Below are 23,832 nucleotides of genomic sequence, written 5' to 3' on the forward strand. Positions count from 1 at the left end.
TATTGTGATATATTTTACATATTATGCAGTTCACTTAAAGTGTACAGTTCAGTGGTTTTGCGTAATAGCGATATTTGCATCCATCATCATAGTCAGTTTTAAAACTTTTTCATTATCTCAAAAAGAAAACCTGTACCTTTTGTCACAACCCCTCTCCCTAGCAACCCACTCATCTACTTTCTATCTCAGCATATTTGCTTATTCTGGACATTTCATATAAATGGAATTCTACAGTATGTGGTCTCTTGTGTCTGACTTCTTTAACTTCGTGAAGTGTTTATGATGTTAAGTCTCATGCATCAGTGTTCGTTTTTATTGCTGAATTATATTCCATTTTATGGGTATACCCCGTTTTGTCTTTTTAGTTACTGGTTGATGGACATTTAAATTGTTCCTAACAGGGACAGCCTGGGTGGCTCAGCAGTTTAGCACCGCCTTTTTAATCAATGGAAAAAAGCAAGATACAATTACCATGACAGCCAAAAATAATCTAATGTTAGGAACATTTTTTTTTTAAGATTTTTTTGTATTTATTTATTCATGAGAGACAGAGAGGCAGAGACACAGGCAGAGGGAGAAGCAGGCTCCAGGCAGGGAAGCCCGACGTGGTACTCGATCCCCTGTCTCCAGGATCACACCCTGGGCTGAAGGTGGCGCTAAATTGCTGAGCCACCCGGGCTGCCCTGTTAGTGCCTTTTGAGGCAGGCTTCTTCTGTATCACATCCTTATTAGAATGAGTTTTCTTTGTCTTTCCAAATGAAGACCTGAAAGATGGAATAGCTAGTACTGTTTCCTAGGGTGTATTATTGCTGCTGTAGTACTGTTGTTGTACTAAATAAATAATCCTCATTTCCTTATTGTATTGTATGAAATAAATAATCCTCCAGAACTAATGTGTTCTTTGGATATCTGAAGTTCTCTAATAAAGAGCTTACTCTTGCAAAGACTTCTTAATTTCTGAATATAATTTAACCTTTTCTTAATTGTTTAATGTTTCTGATACTGTAACAGTGAAGCAGAAACACTCAGGACTTTATTGCCCGAATTACTAGATGGTCTCAAAGTTCTTAGCTCCTTTAAAAAAAAGATTTTTTTCTTTCTCTTGTAAGCCTGGTAAATAGTATTTTTAATAGTCCCTGTGCCTGTTTTGAATAGCCCTTTACTCCCACCTTATTTCTAATTTGAATATGCATAATGCATATTGGGAACCCAGGTAGCCTGACTTGTTAGATTTTTTTTTTAAGAAGATTTTTATTTATTTATTTGAGAGAGCACAAGAGCATGAGTGGGTGGTGGAGAAGCAGACTCCCTGCTGAGTAGGGAGCCGGGAAGTGGGGCTTTATCCCAGGACCCTGAGATCAGAACCTGAGCTGAAGGCAGATACTTGAACAACTCAGCCACCAGGTGCCCCCCTGATTGTTAGATTTTGTGCAAATGAGAACTAGTAGATGTCCAGTAAGAATTTTGGGGTGTGAGAGCTTCAGACTTTGATTTTATGGTTTTAGTATTTAGATTTGATTTTTTTTTTTTAGGGTTCAGGGCTATACTGGGAATTGGTGGATAGTCTAATTACGTGTAAATTTATGTATTATATTCAAGTAATAAAATTCATCCCTTTGAGGATTCAGGCCCTTTATTATTTTGTCTGCAGCTTTACATACTAATCTGCATGATGATGTATTTTTGCTTGCTTATATAAACTAGTAATAATGGTTACCTCAGAGAATAGTCTTCTTTCGGCTAGGATAAATTTCCATGAAAAACCTACAGATAGAAGAAAAGCAAAGTTAGATAATAAGTTTTTGATCTTAAAAATGAAAAATAGGAGCCAAATGGATATGTTTGGATTCATTAGTCTGTGTTTTTATGTTGTGTTCTTATTGGTAAATAGAAATGGATGTTCAGAATGCTGAGTATATTGTCTATATTATCTCATTACAAATACCACATTTTAATTTATTGTATATACGGCAAAATAATTACTATTTCTATATTAGTTTACAAGTTTGTTAAGGATTCCTTCAGCATAACTGGAAGTTCTTAAAATAGGTTTCCTGTTTTTGGTGAACTGTAAAAAAATTAGGTTTCATATTGTGTACTTCTTATTGTATTGCTATTTCCAACAAATACATTGAATTCATTATTTTCATGGAAGAAAAACTACTAATTGTAAAGAGAGTTTAGTTTAGCTTAGTTTATTAATAGTCTTATTTCATTTATAAAATTGATATTTCTGTCTTCTTCCCTATGACTTACTAATTTAGCATTTATTGGAAAAAATGGCAGTAAAGGTTTTCTAGGGTTGTGTAGTGGTCTTGTTCTGTTAATTTCTCATTAGTTGAGGATTAACCAATGACTGTTACTGCTCTTTTGTTAAAATTTTATCTCCTTTCTCACTTCTCAAGTTGTTTAAGTTTACTAAAAGATTTATGTTAGCTATTATAAAGCATTTTGTGGTATTGAATGCTTAAGTGACTAATAATAGGCTCTTGTGACTCAGAAGTCAATAATCAGGAATCCCTTAATGTGTATTAAAGGAATTGAAATGGGCTTTGGTCATGTATTTAAAAAGATCTATGGTTATCTTTTCTAAATTACACTGCATGTTATTTTTTTAAAATTTCAGACCTAATTCCATTAATATAGTCATAAGTGATTATAGAATGTGTTCATGTATGTTTAATGTGTGTGTATATATATATATATAGTAAATTTTAAACTTTGTCAAACTGTGTAGTATTCCTTTGATACAGTTTAAAGTCATACAATGAGCAACAGTGGTTCAGTTAAAGAGAAGTAGCTCACCTGCATATTAGAATTGCATATTGGTTAGTATAGGGTTATTCTTAAGTCATTTTAATCTTTATTTGTTGTCATTAAACTAAAAATCTTTTTCAATTTTAGGGGGAAAAAAATAGTGGCTTTGATGTCCTGTACCATAATATGAAACATGGACAGATATCAACAAAAGAACTAGCAGATTTTGTGAGAGAAAGGTATGTATTTTTTAAATAAGTAATTTAACAATTCATCTAGTTAAATTTTAGAATATAAATGAGAAAAAACATTTTTTTTGAGAGAGACAGGGGTGCTTTAGTGGGCACGGGGTTAGGGAGAGAATCTTAAGCAGGCTCCCAGCATGGAGCCAGAGGTGGAACTCAATCCCAAGACCCTGGGATCACAACCTGAGCTAAAATCAAGAATCAGACACTTAGCCAACTGAGCTGTCCAGGATATTTTAGTTAGATCTGGCTTAAAATTATCAAGTACACTCTTGAAAAGTATATTATTATAGTTACATTTTAAAGTAGTGTGGTTATCTGGTGTCTATACATTTACGTGATAGTTTCAAGTAGCATTGCTGAACTCCTGTTTTGTATTCACTGTTTGAAAATTTCTACATATTTTTCATTGAATTTACTATTACTAGCAAGGTGATACAATAGAAAAATGGAGGAATTTTGCAGGATAAAATACTCCATTTTATTTTATTTTTTTCAAGTTTTGGGATACATCTATAATTTTATTACAAAAGCATTCTTTTGGCATTAGTTGGTTACAGTGAAAGCAAGATACTGTAAGTGTGGCATAGCAGCTCTAATGTAACAGTTGCGTTCCCTGCTTCCTGAACCCAAATTTAAGTTGCCTTATATCTGTTACATACAAGTTACCTGCATTCATTAGTGCTGCAAATAGGGAGGAGCTGATGCTAAGGGATTAGAGTAAATGTTGATGAGACTTTTTTTTTTAAAAATATTTAATTTATTTATTCATGAGAGACAGAGAGGAAGAGAGAGAGAGAGAGGCAGAGACACAGGCAGAGGGAGAAGCAGGCTCCATGCAGGGAGCCTGATGTGGGACTTGATCCCCGGTCTCCAGGATCAGGCCCTGGGCTAATGGCGGCGCTAAACCGCTGAGCCACTTGGGCTGCCCCTTGATAAGACTTTAAAAGTTCCTTCATGGGAAGGAACTTCCCTCCCTCCCCACAATTTACCTTACTTTAAAATAATCAGTTGCTAGTCTGAATAGCAGCAGCACCCAAGGAGCATCATGCTTAGTTCTTGTTAAACAGCAATACCTGTGCAATGCACGTTTTACAGCACAGGCAAAGGGAATGATCACTTTTTTTAAAAAATTTTAATTTTAATTTATTTATGATAGAGAGAGAGAGAGGCAGAGACACAGGCAGAGGGAGAGGCAGGCTCCATGCACCGGGAGCCCGACGTGGGATTTGATCCCGGGTCTCCAGGATCGCGCCCTGGGCCAAAGGCAGGCGCCAAACTGCTGCGCCTCCCAGGGATCCTGGGGAATGATCGCTTTAAACTCCTGCATTAGAGTCTCTTAAAAAAATAAAAGGATTCCATTGAGTTCTTCCAGATGGTGTTATTGCTGTACATTTGTTGGTGGGTTACTCTGTGCTGTGTTTGCTTTGAAGGGATCTTCCAGTATATCTCCCAATATTCCTTTCTTATAGAGTCCTTTTCTTTAGCTAGAATTTCACACAACTCTAATGCTTTATTGAGATTGTTCTCCTTGTCACATTAGTTTTCTAGCATGTCTTCATAGATGTCCATGAGAAAGGCAATCAGGTAGGGGGAACTATGACTTGGTTGAAAATCAAATCACTGGTTTAACGATTGGGATATTTGGAAAGACCAGGATCCTGTACAATCCCTTTCAAATAGTTGCGTGCACTCTCATTATGTGGTACTGGTTTGATCATTTCCAGAGTGTACTGGACTTCCCTCTCCAGCATAGCACTATCATTGTAGCCAGTGGTGTTAGAAATTGTGAAGTAGGGGATCCCTGGGTGGCTCAACGGTTTGGCGCCTGCGATTGGCCCAGGGTGTGATCCTGGAGTCCCGGGATCGAGTCCCACGTCGGGCTCCGTGCGTGGAACCTGCTTCTCTCTCTGCCTCTCTCTCCCTCTCTCTGTGTATCTCATGAATAAATAAATAAAGTCTTTAAAAAAATTATGAAATATCTTTGGTTCCAAACAGAGTTATTACATCCTCTTTAAGAACCTGGTCTACAGGGGTGCCTTGGTGGCTCAGCAGTTGAGCGTCTGCCTTCAGCTCAGGCCATGACCCCGGGGTCCTGGGATTGAGTCTCACATCAGGCTCCCCACAGGGAGCCTGCTTCTCCCTCTGCCTGTGTCTTTGCCTCTCTCTCTCTGTGTCTCTCATGAATAAGTAAATAAAATCTTAAAAAAAAAAAAAAGGAACCTGGTCTATGTACTGCAGCTTATTATCCCAGTTTAAATTCCTGGATAACCCATTGTCGATGTTGCCAGGCTTGGTAATTCTTTGCATCCTGATAAGAATATCAGCAATAAACTCAAGCTCCTGAGATGGATCTTGTAGCCATTCCATTAATACTCGCCTGTGATGCCAAACTTGATAGTTTTGGGGCTGTTTCTCAATTATTGCAGTGATGTAGTTCATTTCTTCATTTAGATGCTTTTGAAGTGATTTCAAGAGAACTCTCCGAAAATGCCACACTGTATAATTGGCTGCATTTAACTCAGTAGCATCTCTGCTGACTTTAAAAGCTCGTTCACTTCTTTCATCACACTGCAGAATGATCCGGAAATAATCATACACATCTCTAAATTTTTCACTATAAATGATCCGGACCACTGGATTGGGGCCATCGTTCTGCGGCACTGTATCTCTATCAGCCCATTCTGTTCTGGGCCTGTACAGGACATAGGTGGGCGAGTCCAGGCTTAGGAACGTGTCGTCCATGGGGGATGCCACCGCTTATCCCAGCTCAGCTGCATGGCTTCTTCCTGCGGCTGGGGCTGGTACTGGGGCGGCTGGGGCTCCAGCTCTGGCTCCGGCAGGACTTGCTGCCCTGCACAGCCTCCCCCACCCCCTCCGTGGCCACCATCTGCCAAATATTACCATTTTAAACAAACATCATGAAACATGCTAAAATAATTTGAAAAGCCTAAGGTTTTTGAATTTGTAGTTTAATTATGATTGATTGATTTAGATTTTAAGTGGGCTCCACACCCAATGTGGGGCTTGAACTCACAACCCTGAGATCAAGAGTTGCATGCTCTATCAGCTGAGCCAGGCATGTGCCCCTCTGAGTTTTATTTTAAAGAAGTATGTATTTTGAAAATCTGCAAATTTCTAAAATGTGTTGTCTTTAAGACTGAGATATGGGATGCCTGGATGGCTCAGCAGTTAAGCACCTGCCTTCGGTTCAGGGCATGATCCTGGAGTTCCGGGATCGAGTCCCACATCGGGCTCCCTGCATGGAGCCTGATTCTCCCTCTGCCTGTGTCTCTCCCTGTCTCTCTCTCTCTCCCTCTCTGTGTGTCTCATGAATAAATAAAATCTTTAAAAAAAATCTTAAAAAAAAAATCAAGGTAATTTGATTTGAATAAAGCTATTTTGTGGCTAGGCCCGCTTGGTAATTTGGGTTATTTCTAGTTTTTGCTATTACAAGTAACTTTGCTTTGAATATTCTTGCACATGGGTCTTGCCACACATATTTATATTAGGTATATGCCCTAGAGTAGAATTGCCAGGTCATAGAGTTTTGTATGTGTAACTGTTGTAGGCAATGCCAAAGAATTTTCCAGGGCGATTGTACCAGTTTACACCAGCAGCAACCTTGTTTCAGAGTTCTAGTCATTCCATGTCCTCATTGCCACTTGGTATTGCTCGTCTTTTAATTTGAATCATTCTGATAAGTAGTAGTACATGTTTCCCTCACTTTTCAGAGGTTTGTGTTACGTCATTTTGCGCTTAGGAAATATCGACATTAGTGCCTTTTTTTGCTAACTGGGAAAAATCTGAAGAGGATTTGGGTTTTTGCAAAATATCGAAATGAGAAAATAGCATTTGGCGTTTGTTTTGCAGTGAGCCTTTCTGGAGGCAGTGCACACAATGAAAGTGCCACTGCCAGGCTTCTTCCTTTCGAACTGTGCTCAGCATCTCAGCATCAAGCTGCTGTAGTTTTGAACTGTGTGAGCATCTGTGCCTTACCTCAGTTTATTTTGTGCATCTGTTAGCAAGATGTGTCCTGCAGTATCAGAAAAGCCTAAGAGGGGTATTTTTGGGTCCAGTAAAGCTCAGAAATTTTTCCATATAAATTAATGGTAATTGCTTCTTTGCTTTATGCCATTGGCTTTTGAAAGGTTTCATGGGAAGGCTGAACTTCTAGATGGTGAGGGATACCTGTATCTCATTGTGATTTTATTTTATTTAATTAATTTTTTAAAAAGATTTTATTTATTCATAGAGACACAGGAAGAGAGAGAGGCAGAGACACAGGTGGAGGGAGAAGTAGGCTCCATGTAGGGAGCCTGCTCATTGTGATTTTAACTCGCATTTTCTTGATCGATAATGAGCTTGAGCATCCTTTCATATGTTTATTGGTCATTTGCATTTCCTGTTTTATGAAGTACCTCTATCTCTTTTTTTTTTTTTTTTAAAGATTTTATTTATTTATTCTTGAGAGATAGAAGGAGAGACAGAGCCAGAGACACAGGCAGAGACAGAGCCAGAGACACAGGCAGAGGGAGAAGCAGGCTCCATGCACCGGGAGCCTGACGTGGGATTCGATCCTGGGTCTCCAGGATCGCGCCCTGGGCCAAAGGCAGGCGCCAAACCGCTGCGCCACCCAGGGATCCCTCTATCTCTTTTTTTAATAAAGTATTTATTTGAGAGAGGGAGAGAGAGTGGGCACACACACACACACACACACACACATGCAGTGTGGGAAAGAGCAAGAGGGATAGACTCCTCAAGCAGACTCCCTGCTGAGTGTGGATCCAGTGCAGGGCTGGATCCCAGGATCCATGAGATCATGACCTGAGCTGGAAGCAAGAGTGGGACATTCAGCCAGCTGAGTCACCCGGACGCCCCCCTGTTCATTTCTGGTGTTTTTTTTTTCTTGTTCTCCTCCCCCTCTTTAAAGAATAAATTGAAGGAGCTCTTTAGATATTTTGGATGAAAGCAGTTTGTTGGTAAGGTGTTGCAAATTCATTTTTTTAAAAGATCTTATTTATTCATGAGAGACAGAGAGAAAGAGAGGGAAAGACTTAGACAGAGGGAGAAGCAGGTTCCATGTAGGGAGCCCAATGTGGGACTCGATCCCAGGTCTCCAGGGTCCCATCCTGGGCCAAAGGTGGTGCCAAATCGCTGAGCCACCTGGGCTGCCCGGTGTTGCAAATTTATATATAAATGTACTTGATTTTTATATATTGACTTTGTGCCCAGCAATCTGTTAGTCTTTGCTTATTCTGACAATTTATCTGTAGATTGTTTGGGATTTTCTGTGTTTATAATCATCTTGTACAAAATGACAGTTTTGTATATCCCTTTCCACTCCTCATACCTTTTGGTTTTTCTTGACTTACCATACTGGCTAATACCTCAGGTATAATGCTGAATAGAAATGATGATGGCAGGCATCTGGTCCTGTTCCTAGTCTCATATTTATTTCACTATATTTTTTAAAGATTTTATTTGTTTATTTGAGAGAAACAGAGCATGAGCAGGAAGAGGGGCAGAGGAGGAGGAAGAAGCAGACTCCCCTCTGAGCAGGGAGCCCAATATGGAGCTCAATCCCAGGACTCTGAGATCATGACCCGAGCCAAAGGGAGATCCCCAACCAACTGAGCCACCCAGTTGCCCCCACTCTTTTTTTTTTTTAATAGGCTTCATGTGGAGCCCAACATGGGGCTTGAACTCATAACCCTGAGATCAAGACCTGAGCTGAGATCAAGAGTCAAACACTTAACCGACTGAGCCACCCAGGTGCCCCTTACATTTCACTTTTATTTTTTTATTTTATTTATTTTTTTTTTTACGTTTCACTTTTAAATATGATATATTTATTCTGCTTCTTTCCTTACTGTTAATCAGATAATGGAAATTCCCATTTGTTTACTGTTTTCTACTTTTTTTAAAAAATTATGAATGGTTGTTGACTTTGATCAAATGCTTTTCATGTATCTATTAAGATTTTTTTTCTTTTTTTCCTCCTTGTTAAAAGCTGATTTTTTTTTTTTTTTAGGATTTTATTTATTCATAAGAAACAGAGAGAGGTAGAGACACAGGCAGAGGGAGAAATAGGCTCTATGCAGGGAGCCGGACGTGGGACTCGATCCCAGGACTGTGGGATCATGCCTTAAGCCAAAGGCAGACGCTCAACCACTGAGCCACCCAGGCATCTCGTTAAGAACTGAATTACACTGAAGTTAAAATGTTAGACTAACTTCTTATTCCTGATAAAAACTCAACTTGGGGGAGATATATTATCATTTTTAAAGATTTTATTTATTCATTAATGAGAGACACAGAGAGGTGGGGGGCAGAGACACAGGCAGAGGGAGAAGCAGGCTTCATGCAGGGAGCCCGATGCGGGACTGGATCCCAGGACTCGGCCATGAGCTGAAGGCGGTGCAAAACTGCTGAACTACCCGGGCTGTCCTTATATATTATCATTTTTGTATATTAGTGGATCACTTTGCTGTTTTATTTAGGATTTTAGCATCTATATTTGTGATAAATAGTGGCCTGAAAAATTCCTTTATCTAACTCTTCTTAGGTTTTGGTATCCAGATTAGTTGACCTTATACAATGAATTGGGAGTATATCTCATTTTTTTATTCTTTGAAAATATTTGTGGAATATTATAGTTTCTTCTTTATGTATTTCATAGATTTTGCTGGTAGAATCATCTTTCTAGGAATGTTTCAAATTACATACTTAATTTCTTCAGTCCTTACAGGATTACTCAGATATTTCAGTTTTTCGATGAGTTTGACAAGTTTTACATATATACACCTAAAGATTTATTTATTTTAGGGAAGATGTGTGCACGCATGAATGAGGGGAGGGACGGAAGGAGAAGGAGAGAAGTGGACTCTCTGCTGAGTGTGTATGTAGGGTGGCTGGCTCCATCCCATAATCCTGAGACCATGACCTGAGCCAAAATCAAGAGTCTGCTGTTCAACTGACTGAGCCACCTGGGCACCCTGATAAGTTATATTTTTAAGGAATTATTTCATCTACATTTTCTTTCTTTTTTTTAAAGATTTTATTTATTTATTCATGAGAGACAGAGAGAGAGAGGGGCAGAGACACAGGCAGAGGGAGAAGCAGACTCCACGGAGGGAGCCCGACGTGGGACTCGATCCCAGGTCTCCAGGATCACGCCCTGGGCTGAAGGCAGGCACTAAAACACTGAGCCACCCAGGCTGCCTTCATCTACATTTAAAAAATTTTTTATTTTATTTTTATTTTAAGTAGGCTACATGCCCAAAATGGGTCTTGAACCCATGACCCTGAGATCAAGAGTTGCATGATCTACTGACTGAGCCAGCCAGGTATCCCTCATCTACATTTTCAGATTTGTTAGAAAAAACTTACTCTTAATGTCCTCTTATTGACTTTTATTTTTATTTATTTTATTTATTTTATTTTTATTTTTTAAAGATTTTATTTATTTATTCATGAGAGACACAGAGAGAGCGAGAGGCAGAGACATAGGCAGAGGGAGAAGCAGGCTCCATGCAGGGAGCCTGATGTGGGACTCGATCCCGGGACTCCAGGATCATGTCCTGGACCAAAGGCAGGCTCCAAACCGCTGAACCAACCAGGGATCCCCGGACTTTTATTTTTATTTATTTATTTGTCTATTTATTTTTAAGTAGGTCTGTGCCCAACAGGAGGCTTGAAACTCATGACCTTGAGATAGAGAGTTGCGCGCGCTGACTGAACCAGCCAGGTGCTCCCTTTTATGAACTTTATAAATGTGTGCTGGATCTGTACTAGATGTCCCCTTTTCATTCCTGATTTTGGTTATTTGTGCCTTCTCTATATTTTATGATCAGTTTCATTTGTTGCTTGTTGGTTTAATAATTTGTATAAAAAAGTAACTTTTGGCTCTGCTGACCCTTTTTGTATATTTATTTTCTATTTCATTAACTTTCTGTTCCTTATTTCCTTTTACTTTGTGTTCAATTTGCTGTTTTTCTAATTTTGAGACAGATGTTTGACAATGATTTTCAGCCTTTTTTCATCTTTTTTTTTTTGGTTTTTCTTGTTTTTTTTTTTTTTAATTTTTATTTATTTATGATAGTCATACAGAGAGAGAGAGGCAGTGACATAGACAGAGAGAGAAGCAGGCTCCATGCAGGGAGCTCGATGTGGGATATGATCCTGGGCCTCGAGGATCGCGCCCTGGGCCAAAGGCAGGCGCCAAACCGCTGCGCCACCCAGGGATCCCTTCATCTTTTTTTTTAAGATTTTATTTTTATTTTTTAAAAGATTTTATTTATTCATGAGAGACACACAGAGAGAGGCAGAGACATAGGCAGAGGGAGAAATAGGCTCCAGGCAGGGAGCCCAGTGCAGGACTAGATCCCGGGACTCCAGGATCTTGCCCTGGGCCAAAGGCTCAACTGCTGAGCCATCCAGATATCCCAAAGATTTTATTGTTTTAAGTAATCTCTATACCCAACGTGGGACTCAAACTCACAACCCCGGGATCAAGAGTTGCACACTTCACCAACTGAGCCAGCCAGGCATCCCAACCTTTTTTCTTTTCTTTTCTTCTTTTTTTTTTTTTTTTTTAAGATCTTATCTATTTATTCATGAGAGACACACAGAGAGAGAGAGGCGGAGACACGGGCAGAGGGAGAAGCAGGCTCCATGCAGGGAGCCTGACATGGGACTTGATCCCGGGTCTCTAGGATCACACCCTGCAGGCGGCGCCAAACCGCTGTGCCACCGGGGCTGCCCCCTTTTTTCATTTTTGATATATTCATTAAAGTCTGTAAATCTGCCTCAAACATTGCTTTGTTGTGCCTCACTAGTTTTGAGTAATAGGATTTTCATTATATTTTGTTTAAAGATATTCTAAGTTTCCTTGTGCTTTTTTTCTTGCCTCTCTGGGTTATTTTGAAGTATATTTCTAAAATTCCAAATATGTGATTTTTAAAGGTATATATTTGTTTATGCTTAATTACATGTAGTTAGAGAACATACTCTGTATGATTTCAGTGGTTTGAAATTTGTTGACACTTAGGTTACAGACCAGATACAGTCAATTTTGGCAAATACCTGCATGTACCTGAAAAGGCTGTATTTTGTATTTGTTGCCTATATGTATTTAAGTTTGTGCATTCTGTTCAGTTCTAATCTATCTCTACTGGTTTTTGTTTTATTTTAATCCTACCCATTTTATCCTTTCCCAAGAGAGTTCTATTGAAAATCTTTCATTTTGATTGTGATTTTTCTATTTATCCATGTACTTCTGTCAATTTTTGCTTTATATATTCGAACCCATGTTAGTAGGTGGATACAGATTCTTTTTTTAAATTGAAGTGTGGTTCACACATATGTTTACATTAGTTTCAGGTGTATGACATAGTGATTGGACAGCTGTACATGCTGTGCTCACCACAGTGTAGCTACTATTACCATACGGTGCTATCACAGTACTTTTGACCCTATTCCCTCTGTATGCTTCATTCATATGACTTACTCATTCCGTAAGTGAAAGCCTATATACCCTTTCCCCTCTCCTTAACCCATATTGTCCTTTCCCCCTCATCCCTTCTTTTACCTCTCCTTCGGCAATCACCAGTTTGTTCTCTGTATCTATAGGTCTGTTTATGTTTTTTTTTGTGTTGTTTGATCATTTGTTTTTTAGATTTCACATAAGTGAAATACTTTATGGTATTTGTCAGACTTATTTCACTTAGTGTAATGGGCCATATTTGCCTGATGGTGCTGTAGGTTGCCAGACTCTATGTTATTTTAGTATTTGTTATCTATGTATCCTATTTATGTTTTATTTTTTCCTCTTCTTTCTTGCTTTTTGGCCTTTTAAAAAATTATCTTTTCTTCTATTAGCTTAGAAGTAATACCCTCTTTTACTTTTTCTTTTAGTGGTTATCCTAGGTTTACAACAAAAATGAGAGGAAGATATGGAGATTTCCCATTTATCTCTGCTCGTACACATGCATAGCCTCCCCTATTTTGAACATCCTTCACCAGAATGGTATATTTAAAACATTTTTTTTTAATTTCTTATTTAAAAAAATTTTTATTTAAAAAATTTTAATTGATGTATAGTTGACATACAAATTTATATTAGTTTCAGGCATACAACATAGGGAATTTGCAATTCTGTACGTTAGAGAAGGCTTACCACTGTAAGTGTGGTTACCTCTGTCACTATCCAAAGTTATTCCAATATTGTTGACTCTGTTCGCAATGTTGTACTTTTCTTTTTTCTTTTTTTTTTTGAAGATTTTATTTATTCATGAGAGGGAAGCCTGATATGTGGGCCTCAATCCTAGGATTGAGATCTGGGATCACGCCCTGAGCCAAAGGCAGACACTCAAGCACTGAGCTACCCAGGTGCCCCCCCAGTTCTGTACTTTTCATACCTATAATTTATTTATTGTGCACTGGAAGTTTGTATCTCTTAATCCCCTTCACCTATTTTGTCCATCTTCCCACCCCTCTGGAGTATGGTACATTTTTTTTTTTTTTTTTTTTTACCAAGGATGAACCTACATTGGCACATTATAATCACCCAAAGTCCATTGTTTTCCCTTGAGATTCACCCTTAGTATTGTACATTATGTGGTTTGGACAAATAATGGTATGTATCCATTGTTCCAGTATTATGTAGAGTATTTTCACTGTCTTAGGAATTGTTTGTGTTATTTTTCACTGTTTTCATAGTTTTGCCTTTTCCAAATGTCATATAGTTGAAATTATACAGTATGTAATAGACTTTTCAGATTGGTTTCTTTCACTTAGTAATATGCATTTAAGGTGCCTTAATATCTTTTCATGCCTTGGTGACCCATTTCTTTTAGTATTGAATAATATTCTATTGTTTGTATGTACCAGTTTATCCATTTACCTATCGAACAGTATGTTGGCTGCTTCCAAGTTTTGGTAGTAATGAATAAAGGTGCCCTAAGTATTTGTGGATTTTTGTGTGGACATAACTTTCCAACTCTTTTGGGTAGATACCAAAGAATTCCTTTGCTGGATTATACAGTAAGAATATGTTTAGTTTTGTAAGTAACTGCCAAAATGACTGTATCATTTTGCATTTCTATCAGCCATGAATGAGAATTTCTTTGCTCCACATCCTTGATAGTATTTGATTTTCTCAGTGGTTTAGACTTTGGTCCTTCTAATGGGTATGTAGTTGTATCTTGTTTTAATTTACATTTCCTTGATGACATATAATGTTTAGCATCTTTTCATATGCTTATTTGCCACCTGTATATCTTTTTGTGTGTGTGTGTGTGAGCTATCTTTTGAGGTCATTGGTCCATTTTTTAATCAGGTTGTTGTCTTATTGTTCAATTTAAAGAGTTCTTTGTATATTTGAGGTAATAATACTTTTTCAGATGTATCATTTGTAGTAGTTTCTCCCAGTCTGTGGCTTTTCATTTTCTTGACATTGTTTTTCACAGAGCAGAAATTTTTAATTATAATGAAGTCCAACTTATTATTGATTTCTGTCATAGATTTTTACCTTTGTTGTTCATCTGAAAAGACATCACCATACCCAGGGTCTTCTGGGTCTTCTCTCTTACGTTATCTTCTAGGATTTTCACAGTTTTGCATTTCACTGCATTTTAAAAAATTAATTCTAGCATCTACTGTTGAGATGTTAGCTATGAGTAATTTTTGCTTCTTTAAAGGTAACATTTGGTGGTAGGAAGGGTTTAGCTGCTTTTAATATTTTCTTTTAGCCTTTCATTTTCAGCAGTTTTCACCTGTGTGTAAACATATGTTACCTAGGAATAGACATAGCTTTACTATTTGATGAAGTATAGATTTCTTTTTATTTATCCTCTTAGGGTTTGTTGGGCTACTTGGATCTGTTGTTTGATATCTTTTGTCAGCTTTGGAAAATGGTCCGTCATTATCTCTGGAAATGTTTTTTCCCTTTACACATTAGATTTTTTTACTTTGTCCTTTCTGTGTTTTCCATTCTTCCATTTCTCTTTCTCTTTTCCACTCTTTGGCCTTTTTTTTTTTTTTTTAAGATTTTTATCTATTTATTCATGAAAGACACAGAGAGAGAGGCAGAGACACAGGCAGAGGGAGAAGCAGGCTCCATGCAGGGAGCCCGATGTGGGTTTCGATCCCGGGACTCCAGGATCACACCCTGGGCCAAAGGCAGATGCCAAACCGCTGAGCCACCCAGGGATCCCTCTTTTGTCTCTCTGAGCTTTATACCAGGATAGAGTCTTCTCACTTCTCTTCCTGTTTATTAATTCTTACCATAATGTATTGAATCTGCTATTTAACCCCATGAGTTGAGATAATTTTTTTTTTTTTTAGATTTTATTTATTTGAGAGACAATGTAAGAGAGAGATCACGAGCAGGAGGGAGGGAGTAGAGGAAGAAGCAGACTCCCTGCTTAACAGGGAGCCCAATACAGGGCTTTTATCCCAGGACCCTGGGATCCTGACCTGAGCTGAAGAGCTGAAGGTAGATGCTTAACTGACTGAGCCACCCAGGTGCCCAAGATAATAATTTTTGATATTGTATTTTTCAGATACAGAATTTGTGTCTCTTTTCAAATTTGCTCTGCTTTTACTTCACTTTTTAAAAATGACTTCCATTTCTTTTTTTTTTTTTTTTGACTTCCATTTCTTGACTGAAATTCTTTATATTTTATTCATTATTTATATTTTATATATATCTATCTATACACCTGTACAGTCTGCACCCAATGTGGGGCTTGAATTCAGGATCCTGAGATCAAGAGTCACATGTTCTACTGACTGAGCCAGCCAGGTTCCCCTGAAATTCTTGATTTAATGTACTGTCTCCTTAAAGATAATATATAAACTCATAAAATCTCAGCTTTACATTCTCAGCATTTGGAACGTTGCTAATTTGTTCCTCCTGGGTTTTGTTCATTTGTCTTATTTGCTTATGTCTGAAGGTTTTATGAGTGTGTATATGACATCCATACAGGATCCAGTATCAGGGTTTGAAAAGGTACTGTTGGTAGTCCCTTTGAGAGCTTGCCTACTTATGTTTTTTACTCCTTGAGTCTCAGAGGACATGAGATTTCCCATGCTTCTCATCTTTGGTAAGTCTGAATCTAGTTTTGTCTCCCTTACCCTGTGAAGCATTGAAAAACTCTGCTCCCTTCTTAGTCTCAGCTGCTGCTTCTAGATGCCCCCCAGGGAAAAGCTAATCAGCTGATATCTGACTTCTCTAGATATCCTTCTCGTAGATCTATCCTTCTCATTCTTACTTGCTTCCTGAGCTCTCTGATGCCTTATAGTTTAGTCCCTTTTTCTCCATATTTTTCTGGTTTTCCTCATCAGGAGGTTTTTTTTTTTTGTTTTTTGTTTTTTTTTAAATCAGTTTACTGTTATAGATTAAGCCACTTTTTTGCTGTTAAACTTACCCATTGAGATACTAGTTTTTTTCTGTATTAACATTTTTTTAGGTGATCAAAGTACTGCCTTTGTGATACGATATATTAAAAAGACATCAGAAGTTTAAAGGTGCAAAAAAAGGCACAGTTCCATCAGAGAGAGGCAGTTACTGTTAATAGTTCATTTTTGTTAGAGCTGGGTTTTGTGGGCATGGGATTGCGGATGAGTTTGAAGATACGTGTGGTTTGAATATTCTGAGTTTGAGGGGCTTAAGATCCCTACCGAGTTACGTTTGAGGCATTTAGATACTAAACTGATGATTTGATGTAAGAACAGTGTAGAGATCTGGATTTGGACGTTTAAAGCAAAAAGGTAGTTGGACCTACCAAAGTAGATGGAAGGGCCATGGTGGTTTGTAGACCATTTCTGTTATGGGTAGCCCATATTGAGAAGGGACAGGGTAGTAATGGGAGAGTTACGATAGAACCTAACTTTTCTTGTGTTAAGAGGTTCAGAAAAAATCTCGTATTTTGTATTTGAGATTATGTGTCTTTGGGAAAAAATTTTTTCTTGCATATTTAATGGTTTTGGTTGATTTTTTTAAGCTTAAAGTCCTACGTGCTAAATAGTAGCTATATAAAACACAGTATTCTAGTGTGAAATATTTGTATTTTCAGTCTAATCACAAAATAGGTTAAACCTTGAATTCAGGACCTCAGACTTGCTAATAATTTTATTTGGTTTTGGCCAAATGACAATCCTCAGTTTTTTGTTCTCTTAAATATGCATAATAAGTGAAATCACAGTATTAAAGAATAATAAAACTATTAAGTACACTAAGAAGTATTAAATGCAAATGACATTCGCACTGAATTAGTTTACAGAGAAATGGAATATAAGAAGCGGTGTTCTTGTACTTGTTCACATAACCGCTGGTATATTAAAAATAGAGTAATGATTTTAAGTATTTTTGTTGGTACAAATTTTTTTTAGTTCTGTACCAGATTAGTTCTTTAAATAGATGTGCACAATGGGCATTTAAGGATAGGCCAGAAATTCATGACCACATACCTACTTTTTTTTAAAAAGGTAAGCTCTATACCCAACATAGGGCTTGAACTCATGACCCTGAGATGAAGAGTTGAATGATCCACTGACTGAGTCAACTGGGCACCCCAGTAACTACTTATGTTTAATATATAATTTGGATTTTTTTGTTTCTATAGTTTTAATTATATTTTGATAATTTTTCTGTGTGTTTAAGAGCTCTTACCATATGGAAATTTGATTTAACAGAGCTACAATAGAAGAGGCATACTCCAGGTCAATGACAAAACTAGCAAAATCCGCAAGCAATTATTCACAACTTGGGTGAGTTAATTTCTTTGAAAAACTCTTTTTTAATGTTGACGTAGGCATAGTTCTTGAGAATATTAGGTTCTTGTTGAAGACATAATGGTTCATAAGTATAATTATATGTAATTTACTTATTTAAAATATCTACATATGAATTCTTGATAGAAAATATATTTGAACTTGGTGAATCAGTTAATGCAGTCAAAGTAAATGAAACCTATTTTTTCCCATTATTAAACTAGATAGTCATTCGATAGTATAATTTTGAGGTTATAAATGTGTGTTATGCATGGTATTGTAATTTTCTAGAAGTTCACTTAAAATCTGTTGAACAATGATCTTTAGAAACTCAAACTTTATTGAAATGATTACAGTGCATTAAAAATGTCTCTTATGATTTTATAGATTTACTAAATCCTTCTCTTGAAAATTTGCAGTGAGAAAATGTGTTCTTTGAAAAATGAATATTAAAATAAGATATACTTTAAGATACGCTACATGGCTTTAATAGTTTGGGAAAGAAATATTGTATGATTTAAACCACAACAGCAAAAAAAAAATTAAAAAAAAAATAAAAAAATAAACCACAACAGCTATAGGAGGAATATTTAATATTTTTTAATTATCTAAAATTTGGGGAAAGGATATGTTTTAAATAACATGTTAAAATAATTTAATGTTTATAAAGATTTTTATAGTGATAGTAACACATTTCTTTGTATCTGGGATTCTGATGAATCTGTGAATACCCTGAATTTTTACATTCGTATTCATGTTTCTGACAATGAGGGTTTATACTGATTATTAGATTCACATATGGTTCTGTGAACTAAAACACTGGTTAAGAATGCCTTTTATGAAAGTATTCTCTGGTGTGGTTGGATGAATTTAAATAAAAATCTCACTAAGAGCAGCCTGGGTGGCTCAGGGGTTTTAGTGCCTGCCTTCGGCATGATCCTGGAGACCTGGGATTGAGCCCCACATCAGGCTCCCTGCATGGAGTCTGCCCCCCCCCCGCCCCCGTGTGTCTCTCATGAATAAATAAAAATAAAATCTTAAAAAAAAAAAACTCACTAAATTGTGGCCCAGATAAAGAGGAGTCCATTATAAAACACACTGTCCATTGTATTAAGTGCTGACAATTGCAGCTGAGAGGACCTTCTATCGCCCTGTACTATGGCTAGGAACGTTGGGAGCTGCCACCGTTTTTACCTAGAGGACAGTGGGGACTGTTATATGATGGCCATCTATTGCTGTTTTTTTTTTTTTTTTTCCCAGTTGTCTTCTCATTCTTTCTGTCCCTCTGCTCCTTCAGTATAATCTCATTCTTCATTCTTTTTCCATCTCTCCACTTTTTTTCTGGCAATTTCCTTTTTCTAAAGCCTCTATGTACATACACCTCTTCTAAAACATAATTTCTTGTTTATTTATTACCACAGTAGGAGGGCCAGAAGGTAACTGGAATAGCAGAAGCTGGCTTTAAACAATCGACTGTGGTTTTATTATAGGAAATTCTCATTATTTTTAGTTATCAGGTGGGAGATAGAAAAAACATGGATTGACTTCAACTGTGTTTCCTGATAATAAAGATGTTGGCAATGTTTCTCTTTGGAATGCATGTTTCTCATAAATAATATTTTATGTGTTACTGTCGTCACTTAAGACAAAGATTTTAAATATTAATGTTTTACTGATGTATATTTAGTTAAATTGAATTTCCTCTTTCTGTATTTTTTTTGTTTAAACATAACTTCAGACTTGTCAGTTTTCTTTCTTATTGCTTAATATACATCAATGTGTATTGCTTGACCAGAAAAAAGTTGTGTATATCAAACTTTTAAAAATGTAATGATTTTTGACCTTCCTTCAAGAAACCTGTGCTTAGGGCAGCCCGGGTTGCTCAGTGGTTTAGCGCCGCCTTCAGCCTAGGGCGTGATCTTGGAGGCCCAAGATCGAATCCCACGTCAGGCTTCCAGCATGGAGCCTGCTTCTCCCTCTCCCTCTGCCTGTGTCTCTGCCTCTCTCTCTGTGTCTCTCATGAATAAATAAATAAAATCTTTTCAAAAAAGAAAGAAAGAAAGAAACCTGTCCTTAAAGAAGTCTCATGTTGAATCTCTTTATGGTGTAAAGACTCTTTTGGTAAAGGGACACTCCCATCTTCCTGCTTTGTGAAACCCACACTATCATGTATCAGGCTTACATGAAGTAATGTATTTTGGTGCTATAGTGAGTGGATATTTTGTAGGTATCTTTTTTTTTTTTTTTTACTCCCAAAGTTTTCCGTGTAACTCCTTGCCAGATTTGATGCTGATTAGATTTTAAAGTGCGAGGTGAGATCTAATCAGAACAGCTCTAAGTATCTTAACTTTCTTCTTTAAACTTCTTTACTTTTGCTTAAAATGATCACTGTGACTTAGCATTCTTACTGGATAGGAAATGTGGTAATTGGGACAGACTGCATATTAGGATAATAATTTTCTCCACCTTTTGCTTCATGCTATTTGTTTTTTAGTGGAAGTCTGGTCCTGGAGCGAAACAGGTGCTTTGAAATTATCTAAGGTAGTACCCCAGGAAAACACAGGATAAAATTACCCTAAGATTATTCCCTATTGACCAGATTGAGTTCATTGACATCCTAAGTATTATCCAGGAGATAATCATGTAGCAATTCTTGGATATACTTGCACCTGCTGAAAATACTAAATTCTCAATATTGAGAAAAAGTGGTAGGAAAGTATGCCATGCATTATGCACCATGTACTAAGAACTGTCTTAGTGTTAAAGTACATAGATAAAATGACCTGAAACAAGATTTCAAGTAACAGTTTTAAAATAATTCTCAAATGATTATAATGAAGATTCTTATAAAATCATGTGTGCATTTGACTTTTGTATGTTTGAATTCAGGGGAACTTTTATTTTGTGATGAAGCGTTTTAAATGAGCACTAAATAGTCAAAAATTAAAATTGGTAACGAGTTAATTTTTAACAATAGACAGTGATCAGAAAGGCTTCTGATACAAGTCTAAATAACCAAATCAGGGCAGCCCGGGTGGCTCAGCAGTTCAGTGCCCCCTTCAGCCCAGGGCCTGATCCTGGGGTCCCGGGATCGAGTCCCACATCGGGCTCCCTGCATGGAGCCTGCTTCTCCCTCTGCCTGTGTCTCTGCCTCTCTCTCTCTCTCTCTCTCTCTGTTTCTCATTAATAAATAAAATCTTTAACCCCCCCCCCCCAAAAAAAAACCCAACCAAATCAACTCAGAAAATAGTATGATAAAATTAAGACAGGGCCATAGCCAAATCTTTGGTAAATATTTTACTGGATTTCTGTGTACTTAAGGTTCAAAAATATTTTAATTAACCAAGGATTAAAAATCAATGTCAACCTGTCAGTCATTTCATTTGTGATTTATTTTAATTTCTTATTTTATCTAATTAAAATTGCTGAATATCACATTGTTTCTGTTGGTTCTATTTTGGAGTCTTCATCTTTTCTTTTATTAAATAATTCCTGCATTTTCTTTCCCTCAGAACATTTGCACCAGTGTGGGATGTGTTCAAAACATCTACAGAGAAATTAGCAAATTGTCACTTGGATCTTGTTAGAAAATTACAAGAATTAATAAAGGAAGTTCAGAAGTATGGAGAAGAACAAGTAAAATCTCATAAAAAGGTATCTGTTTTTTCCTGCTAAAGGATTAGTTGATCAGAGATTTGAGTGTTTTGCAGTTCAGTCATTTTGATGAATCATTTTGTACCATTCAGACTAAAGAAGAAGTTGCAGGAACTCTGGAAGCTGTTCAAACCATTCAAAGCATTACTCAGGCCCTCCAGAAATCCAAGGAAAATTACAATGCCAAGTGTGTAGAGCAGGAACGTTTGAAAAAGGAAGGAGCTACACAAAGAGAAATAGAAAAGGTAATTGTAATAAAAGTAGTATCTCTGGAGTTTCAAAGCACTTTCAAACATAAGACTGTATTTAATATTCACACACTCCAGAATGATCTGATATTAAAGATGAAGACTCTGTACCTCTGAGTGTTCATGGTTTACCTAAGTGAAATGGAACTAGGTTTGTGGAATATGTTTTGTGTGTGGTAAATACATTGATTAGCAAATACCTAAAAAGAAGTAATTTCTTCATGCTGTTGACATTTGCAGGCTATTTTTATAGTAAGATACTTGATAGGGATACTGGTTGGTGTCAGGTTTAACGTGAGATAAAAATTTTTTGAGGCAAGATTGGTATATTTAGGAAGGCATAGATACCTGAAGATAAGCTTTAAAATATGTGTTGTGGGTGATTTATTGCTGACTTTGAAGACATTTATGTAGTATTGTGGTAAACCACAGCCCTTTCCCCTAGTCGCGTTTCAATTGAAAGTAGATTTTTCCCCCTTTCAAAACAGTTTAACCATTCACTTGTTTGATGTGTTATATCTCATTTAGGAATGAGGCATAGGGAGTGATAATTTCGAAAGCTTTCTAAATTATGTGAAATATCCTGTAAAAAAAAGGAAAACCAAATTATAACTGCATTATAGCAATTACAATAATTATAGAAGTATATATACATGGGAAGAAACTAGAAGAGAATATAATAGCCATATTTTTCATTTCAAGTTTTCTAATTAGCTGTTTTCCTATCTAGTAGATCTTACTTCATTATGCCTCTTTTAGTTTCTTAATCTTCTTTATTTATAGTTTATATTTTCATTTATCTCTTTGACCATCCTCACACAAAATTTTTTGTTCATCTGTTTCATAAATTTAAATTTTATCTGGAGTTAATTCTTTTTCCATTATTAAATTTACTGTATCTTAGATTTCTTAGAGGTACTCTACGATTTTGGTTGTTCACTCATTTCAAATGGGAGGCTTCTTATCTTTCTTATCTTTTCGCCTTTTCTTCTTTGTCCCTCCATCAGTGCTTTGGGATAGCTCCACTGAAGGCAAAGTAAGTGTTATTACCTAGAACTTGTTATGTTCTATCCTTTGTGGTCACCTATCCCCACCTAGCAGTTTTCAGGTTATTTCCTGCCAGCCCCCAAAGTCCTCAATTTAGTATCAATCTTATAAAGGTAGTTTTTAATTGTGTCCCTAGAAGAATACGGGGGATATGGCCAAAATAGTCATTAAATGGTTCCTTAGCTTGATTCACGTCAAAACTGTGTCAGTAAGCCCCCATCTTCCAATAAAGCTTTAGCCCTAGTCAGCACCCCAGTCTTTTTTCCTACCTATCTTGCTTCACATGGTGGGTGGGGCTTCTTGTGCTTTATCTCAAGTAGGAAACACTTAGTCCCTTTTACCACACAAGAGCTTAAATTCCACAGCCTAACTTTGGACTTTGAGCCAACAAACCTGCAAAATCAATCTCGACACACTACTTTGGGTTTCTGTTCTGTTTCTGGTTCATCAAGCTAATATTCTATTTTTTTTGGACGCATTTATTTTGTTTTGTTTTCCCTTCTTATATTTTATTCACAAATGCTGTGTCTGGAATGGTGTTTTAAAATAATAAACTTATTGTGCCTTATCTTTTTCTCCCTTCCAATTTTTATTTATTGTACAAACATTGAAGGAAATCTATTATGCCAAAATCCATCAACTGTTTTGATTTGAAAAATCAAACTGCTAGGTGGGGATAGGTGACCACAAAGGATAAAACATAACAAGTTCTAGGTAATAACACTTACTTTACCTTCAGTGGAGCTATCCCAAAGCACTGATGGAGGGACAAAGAAGAAAAGGCGAAAAGATAAGAAGCCTCCCATTTGAAATGAGTGAACAACCAAAATCGTAGAGTACCTCTAAGAAATCTAAGATACAGTAAATTTAATAATGGAAAAAGAATTAACTCCAGATAAAATTTAAATTTATGAAACAGATGAACAAAAAATTTTGTGTGAGGATGGTCAAAGAGATAAATGAAAATATAAACTATAAATAAAGAAGATTAAGAAACTAAAAGAGGCATAATGAAGTAAGATCTACTAGATAGGAAAACAGCTAATTAGAAAACTTGAAATGAAAAATATGGCTATTGAGAAAAAAGAAATAGAGAATACAAA

At 36.8% G+C, this 23,832-nt stretch overlaps 1 protein-coding gene and 1 pseudogene across 3 annotated transcripts in view; one reads left to right on the forward strand and one right to left on the reverse strand.

Annotated features, from left to right (window-relative positions):
* FCHO2 (FCH and mu domain containing endocytic adaptor 2) overlaps positions 1-23,832 on the forward strand; it is a 115,601-nt gene that overhangs the window by 12,529 nt on the left and 79,240 nt on the right. For 2 of the 3 annotated variants that reach the window (XM_041765634.1, XM_041765635.1), the window contains exons 2-5: positions 2,905-2,996; positions 17,703-17,777; positions 21,293-21,434; positions 21,527-21,679. In XM_041765634.1, the coding sequence (XP_041621568.1) occupies positions 2,905-2,996; positions 17,703-17,777; positions 21,293-21,434; positions 21,527-21,679 (462 nt within the window). The remainder of the gene's footprint in view (positions 1-2,904; positions 2,997-17,702; positions 17,778-21,292; positions 21,435-21,526; positions 21,680-23,832) is intronic. The other variant, XM_041765637.1, reaches the window with a different exon arrangement.
* On the reverse strand, positions 4,231-5,892 carry LOC121496858 (annotated as a pseudogene).

This window comes from Vulpes lagopus, chromosome 8 (genome assembly GCF_018345385.1).
Source record: "Vulpes lagopus strain Blue_001 chromosome 8, ASM1834538v1, whole genome shotgun sequence".
NCBI lineage: Eukaryota > Metazoa > Chordata > Mammalia > Carnivora > Canidae > Vulpes > Vulpes lagopus.